The 7,616-nt window shown below is 45.2% G+C and overlaps 1 protein-coding gene across 1 annotated transcript in view; it reads left to right on the top strand.

The window, feature by feature from the left end:
• The window catches only part of reep1 (receptor accessory protein 1), a 12,386-nt gene extending 5,321 nt beyond the window's left edge, over window positions 1-7,065 (top strand). Inside the window, exons 5-7 of the mRNA XM_048255704.1 lie at window positions 1,037-1,150; window positions 2,358-2,529; window positions 6,460-7,065. Of these exons, the coding sequence (XP_048111661.1) occupies window positions 1,037-1,150; window positions 2,358-2,529; window positions 6,460-6,656 (483 nt within the window). The 3' untranslated portion in view covers window positions 6,657-7,065. The remainder of the gene's footprint in view (window positions 1-1,036; window positions 1,151-2,357; window positions 2,530-6,459) is intronic.
• Window positions 7,066-7,616: the final 551 nt, after the last annotated feature.

Consider the following 7,616-nt stretch of genomic DNA (forward strand, 5'->3'; position numbering starts at 1 on the left):
ACATACACACACACGCGCACGTACACACGCACACGCAGAAACGCACACACACACACACACAGAAACGCGCACGCACACACACAAATGCATGCGCACGCCACACACACAAAAACGGGCACACACACACACACACACACGCACGCGCGCGCACACTCATGCATACACACGCTCACGCACACACACACGCACATTTTAATGTGTGTGTGTGTGCCGGCAGGTCTTTGTGTGTGTGTGTGTGTGTGTTTATTGCCGACATCTGAACAGCGTTGAGCTGGTCATTGGCTCAGGGGAAGTGAGTTTGCTGGTTTTCTTTAGTGTGTTTGGATGACCCTTCCTTTAGCTGGTGTGTGTGTGTGTGTGTGTGGAGGGGGGGGGTCAGGCAGAGGTGAGGAAATGTTATGGGGTTTCCCCTCTGTGTGTGTGTGTGTGTGTTTCTCTGCTGCCTTTATTAGTGCTGCAGGAAAGACGTCACAGCCGCAGCCCGAGAGCGATTAGACAAGAGAAACACACATACACACTCACAGAAACAATTGCAGCAGCAACATCCACATTAAAGAGAAAAACACCAGTCACCAACACACAAGTCACCAACCGACTTTAAAACACACACCCTTAATCACAAGCATAGAAAGCTTGTGTGGGGGTCTGTCCCCATATTTAAGACACAGTAACAGCTCTGTAACAAAGGGTCTGAATACTAAATGGAATGTTTCAGTCTTTTATTTTTTATAAATGTACAAACACCTTTTTTGTGGAGTTTTGGAGCATTGTGTGTAGATTGATGAGAAAACTAAAAATGAACTGAATCCATTTTAAAACGAGTCTGAAACATACAACAAAATATGAAAAACTTGAAAGGGTCTGAAAACTTTCCACTGTGCTGAAGAGTTTATGCATTACTGAGCATGTTGAATCTGAGAATATAGAGTTTATGCATTACTGAGCATGTTGAATCTGAGAGTATAGACTGTGAGCTCTTAGCATTTAACCAGAGTTGCTCTAAACAAAACATATTTCTGTGTTTGAATGATTTCAGGATATTGATGACTACCTGAACCAAGCCAAGGACAAGAGCTATGACACACTGGTGCATTATGGGAGAAAAGGGCTGAACGTGGCCGCCACAGCAGCTGTGATGGCCGCCTCAAAGGTGAGTCTGATTTATGGACCGATGAGGAGGCGTGTGTGTGTGTGTCTCTGTGTGTGTGTCTGTGTATGTGTGTTGGGGGGTATTATTGGTGTGTGTGAGTCTGATTCACGGGCCGGTGAGGAGGTGTGTGTGTGTGTGTCTATGTGTGTGTGTCTGTGTGTGTGTGTGTGTGTTTGTTTGGGGGTATTATTGGTGTGTGTGAGTCTGATTTACGGGCCGGTGAGGAGGTGTGTGTGTGTGTTGGGGGGTATTATTGGTGTGTGTGTGTGTGTGTGTTGGGGGATATTGGTGTGTGTATGTGTGTTGGGGGGTATTATTGGTGTGTGTGTGTGTGTGTTGGGGGATATTGGTGTGTGTGTATGTGTGGGGGGTATTATTGGTGTGTGTGTGTCTGATTTGCGGGCTGTTGAGGATAATTAAAGCTATATTTAGCAGCACAGGGCGTAGCATATGCATTAGGGCTTAGCATAGCAGGACCGTGCGCTATCTGGGCAGGAGGTAGGGGGAGTATGTGTGTGTGTGTGTTGGGGGGTTATAGGTGAGGTGAGGTTGTATTGGTTCGGTGGAGGTATTGTGTTGGTGTGGTTGTAATGTTGAGATGATGTAATTCTTTGTGCTATTTGGGCTGATTTGAAGGGAGGTGGTATTGTTTTAGCGTTAGCATTAGATAGCTGTTGATAAAGGGAGGTGGTATTATTTTAGCGTTAGCATTAGATAGCTGTTGATTAAGGGAGGTGGTATTGTTTTAGCGTTAGCATTAGATAGCTATTGATTAAGGGAGGTGGTATTGTTTTAGCGTTAGCATTAGATAGCTGTTGATTAAGGGAGGTGGTATTGTTTTAGCGTTAGCATTAGATAGCTATTGATTAAGGAGGTGGTATTGTTTTAGCGCTAGCATTAGATAGCTGTTGATTAAGGGAGGTGGTATTATTTTAGCGTTAGCATTAGATAGCTGTTGATTAAGGGAGGTGGTATTGTTTTAGCATTAGCATTAGATAGCTGTTGATTAAGGGAGGTGGTATTGAGGTTTTGGTTCTTAAAGTCTTGTGTGTGTTCCAGGTTGTGTGAAACGGTGTGTGTGTGTGTGTGTGTGTGTTTGTGTGTTGTGTGTGTTCCAGGGTCAGGGTGTTCCATCAAAACAGCTGCTTATTAGTTGTATGAAACGGGTTTTGTGTGTTGTGTGTGTGTGTGCCTGTGTGTGTTCCAGGGTCAGGGTGTTCTGTCGGACCGGCTGCGGAGCTTCAGTATGCATGACATCGCCGCCCTGCAGGCCGAGGGGGGAACTCCACCTCCCGCCCCCAGCACCGCTCAGCCAGGGCCCGGCCAATCACGGACACGCGCCATGATGCGCAGCAAATCAGAATCAAGCTACACCAAGGGTAAGTCCTACCACCCCACCATCAATCAGTCAATCAGTCAATCAATCATTCATTTAATCAGTCAATCAATCATTCAATCAATCAATCAGTCAATTCTGAGCTAATCTCACTCCAAACCAAACTGAGCTAATCTCACTCCATACTGAGCTCATACGTTGGCCCTGAGCAGAGCAGAGGTGAAGAATGTGAAGCCATGAAGCCACGATAATCATATAATCTATAATCATATAATCTATAATCTGTAATCTATAATCATATAATCTATAATCATATAATCTATAATCTGTAATCTATAATCATATAATCTATAATCTGTAATCTATAATCATATAATCTGTAATCTATAATCATATAATCTATAATCATATAATCTATAATCTGTAATCTATAATCATATAATCTATAATCATATAATCTATAATCTATAATCATATAATCTGTAATCTATAATCATATAATCTATAATCTGTAATCATATAATCTATGATCTATAAACATATTACTGCTTAAATCACGTTATTACACGGCTCTTCAGAGTGCTGCAGAATGCTCCATTCACTTGTGAATGGGCCTTCCCAACGTTCGGTGGTCTGCTAATTCTCAATAACAGACCGCTGTCAAGGAAAATGGGCTTTGTGCTTCTAATTTACGTCTTGGGCAATTCCACGGAAAATGGACTTTTTGTCACATCCATAACGCCAGTGAAATGCCTTGGCATTTGTATGATGTGAATGATAACATTCCTTTTTTGTGCATTTTTTCTCATGTAAATTCTTCAGCCAAAAATAGCAAAGGCTCAAATTTCATGTAATCATTCACATCATACCATACCATCACATTTTATTGGCGTTATGGCTGTTACAAAAAACGTAATTTTCCATGGAATTGCCCTCTTTCATATCACTACGCAAGGACTGGAACTTAAAAAGTGAAAGCAGACAGTTGATCAGCTGTGTTCTAAAGAATGTTTGATTGAAGTTCAGCGAGTGCTGTTGCGAATTATTTGTTTCTCCGCTGCGCGTCAGGGTCCGGTTCGCCCTGTCGGAACCTATTTCCCGATAATGACCGGCGTTCTATACATTATCCCTTACTTTACTCATGGAGGGTTTGAGTTCAGTTTGGCCTGTCAGTGTTTGGTTGTGAAGGATTGAGGCTACTGTTGTAGTAAACTCCCTGGGGTGGAGAAGTGTGTGTGTGTGTGTGTGTGTGTGTGTGTGTGTGTGTGTGTGGAAAGCCAGGATGGCTGGGTGTATGTGTGTGTGGAGCCAGGATGGCTGGGTGTACAAGTTCTAGGGAAATGGTTAGTTACAGCCGCCTCGGTCATAATGGGGATAGTCATGGTTTCATGTAACTGAGGTTACAGCATAGCAGGCTTCTGTACAGAGATGCTGTCCTCACACACACACACTCACACACACACACACACTCACACGCACACACTCATACACACACACACACACACACACACGCACAAACACACAAACACACACCCACACACTCATACACACTCACACACACACAAACACAGACATACACACATAAATAAGCAAATTTAACAGTCTGCTTAATGTTCCCACTAGGTGTATGTACACACGCACCCCCCCCCCCACACACACACACACACACACACACACTCACGCACTCACGCACTCACTCACACACAAAATCCATCATAGATGCAAAATAATCTTCATGCTCTTATTTTAAACTCTTCAAAGTGCTGATGGAGTAAAAAAAATAGTTTTTCACTCTGCTATCCAAGCTCAGGATTAAGACACAGACACACAGACACACACAGACACAGACACACACACCCTCTTCCTGTGGAGGCAGTTCCATACCTCCAGCTTCCTGTGCCACAGTGACCTTCAGACACACACTCACACACACACACACAGCAAGATCATCCTGTTTGGGATAGGAGGACATCGCCAGAATAAAGCATATAAAGCACCACACACACACACACAGACACAGACACGCACACACACACACGATGACCCCAGGGGTTTAATGGCGCACCACACACACACACACACCCCTCACACACACACCCCTCACACCCCCCCCCCACACACACACACACACACTCCTTTCAGTGTTTCCTGCAGCGCTGGGCATCTGATGGCTGGTGTGTCGCCCCGCGATCTCTCTCTCTCACGCCCCTCAGCACGTTTAATCCAAACAGAACATTCACAATCATGAACACATAGGAGAAAACTAGCTACATTGTTATTATTTCCGCTTGGCGTCATTAGCACGCTGCTCAAATGTGTTTAAAACTCTTGCATTCAAGTCATCATCTCAATACCAATGTTTTCCAAGACTCTAAAGGGCCTGTCCCAAGGAGAAAAAGTATTACCTTGAAACTTAAACACACGTGGGGAAACTGAACAGTCCAACCAGTAGACTATGACAAGCTAGCCAACACGGCTAGGCCTACTATGTTTACAATATCTCCAGGCTAGCCAACACGGCTAGGCCTACTTTGTTTACAATATCTCCAGGCTAGCCAACACGGCTGGGGCCTACTTTGTTTACAATATTCCAGGCTTCAACAAGGCTAGGCCTACTTTGTTTACAATATCTCCAGGCTTCAACACGGCTAGGCCTACTTTGTTTACAATGTCTCCAGGCTTCAACGCGCTAGCTAGCCAACCACGGCTAGGCCTACTTTGTTTACAATCTCCCAGGCTTCAACACGGCTAGGCCTACTTTGTTTACAATGTCTCCAGGCTTCAACACGGCTAGGCCTACTCCAGGGGGTATTCCATCAACCTCAAGCTAATGACAACAGCTTTAACAGGAAATAGCCTGGCTTGAACGTGGACTTTCACTTGGGGCTGAAGCCGCTCCATTAACTCAAGTTAGCGGCATCTTGGCCAAGTTAGCGGCATTCAGCGAGGTTTAGTTCAGCTTCATCTCTGCTCGTTGCTTGCCCAGGTAGAAAAGTAGACCAAAACAGTAGATTGGCTTAAAAGACTATATATGTCGTGAAAAATTAAGACAATACTAGATGATTTCTGTTCGATAGGCAAGTTTCATCTACAGGATTTTCATCGAAGTCATCAAATCCTTTGGCTTGCATCAGATATGTCACTGAACAGCCTACCAAATGTGCATGACCCTTTATCAGCAGTAGACATATGTCTTTCATCAAAGATTATAACTAAAATGCCATCATCAAGGTGATAAACAATAGCCTTAATACGGCATGGGAAGCTTAACCTGCGAACCGCTAAAGAATGTAATTCCTTTCCTATACCGTCGCTGCACGCGTTACACCACCACCGAGCGTAAATGACTTAGAGTAGCACGATTCCTAGAACACACGATGTGAAGTTAAAACATTTTTTAATCGTGATAATCTTCATACATTCTTTTGAGTAGTAGAATGTGTAAATCCATGCTTGGTGCACTGTCGAAAAAAAAACATTTCTATAGGCCTGCTTCTATTTTGAAGTTGTAGGCTACAGGTGTGAGCACAGGTTGACAGAACCATCTTTTTTTTGGACTCGTTTTCCGACTGATTGTTTTTTTTTGCAGCACAACAATTTAGCTTGAAGGATTAACCTGCTACGAACGGGTTAGTTCTGTGGCATAAATTCCCATGGTTACCAAGCTGGGATTCACGTTAACCTCATTAATGGAGCGGACTTCTCACTAAAATTAGCGAGACTTATCGAAATAAGCCAGGTTTTGGCCTTTAAGCGAGGTTGATGGAATACCCCCAGGCTTCAACTAGAGGCACACACACACACACACACACACACACACACACACAAACAAACACACACACACACACACACTTACAAAATCAGGTTCTAGACACTGAGTTGGGATTGACTGTAGGTTCTAGACGCTGAGCTGTGATTGGCTGTAGGTTCACAGACACTGAGATCTGATTGGCTGAGTGTGGTTGTGCCTGAGGCCGGGACTTCGAGCTCTTGAGCTTGGAGCAGTGTGACCCTGTAGAGCCACCCCGTCCCCACAGAGCACCGCCCCCCCCCACCATCTCACTCCCTCCTCGCCCACGCCCGCCACTCAGCCCCTCCCCCCCCAGTTGCCGGGGGAGACCACCTCTGACCCGGACGTCCCCTCTGACCCCGCCCATCTCCGGCAGGTGAAGAGACGCGCTCCTGAGGTACCGCCCCCTACTGGGGACTGGAGCCGCTGCACCTGCTGTGTGTGTGAGAGTGTGTGTGTGTGTCTGTGTGTGTATATGTGTGTGTGTGTGTGTGTGTGCGTGTGTGTGTGTATATGTGTGTGTGTCTGCGTGTGTGTGTGTGTGTGTGTGTTCTACTGGGGACTGGAGACACTGCACCCTGCCTGCTGTGTGTGTGTGTGTGTGTGTGTTCTACTGGGGACTGGAGACACTGCACCCTGCCTGCTGTGTGTGTGTGTGTGTGTGTGTGTGTGTGTGTGTGTCTGTGTGTGTTCTACTGGGGACTGGAGACACTGCACCCTGCCTGCTGTGTGTGTGTGAGTGTGTGTGTGTGTTCAACTCACACTGCTGCTCTGTGTGTGTGTGTGTGTAGTGTGTGCAGTGCAGTGTGTGTGTGTGTGTGTGTGTGTGTGTGTGTGTAATGTGCAGTGTGTGCAGTGTGTGCAGTGCAGTGTGTGTGTGTGTGCAGTGTGCAGTGTGTGTGTGTAGTGTGTGCAACCCAGTGTGTGCAGTGTGTGTGTGTGTGTGCAGTGTGTGTGCAGTGTGTGTGTGTGTGTGTGCAGTGTGTGTGTGTGTGCAGTGTGTGTGTGTGTGTGTAGTGTGTAGTGTGTAGTGTTTGACTGTGGGGGTGTGTGGTGTGTATTGTAGTTTATTGGCCTTGAGTGTGTTAGCCTTGAGTGTGTGGTATTGTAGTCTCTTATTGTGAAGTGTGTGTGTGTGAAGTGTGTGTTATTATTGTAGTGTGTATAGTGTGTGTGTGTGTATGTACCAGTAATTGTGTTGTGTATTGTGTGTGTGTGTGTAATTATTGTGTGTGGGTGGTGTGTGTGTAGTAATTAGGTGTATTATTGTAATTGTGTGGCCAGTGTGTGTGAGAAATTATGTGAGGTATTATTGTCTGTGTAATTATTATTGTGTGTAT

Source organism: Alosa alosa, chromosome 1 (genome assembly GCF_017589495.1).
Source record: "Alosa alosa isolate M-15738 ecotype Scorff River chromosome 1, AALO_Geno_1.1, whole genome shotgun sequence".
Lineage (NCBI taxonomy): Eukaryota > Metazoa > Chordata > Actinopteri > Clupeiformes > Clupeidae > Alosa > Alosa alosa.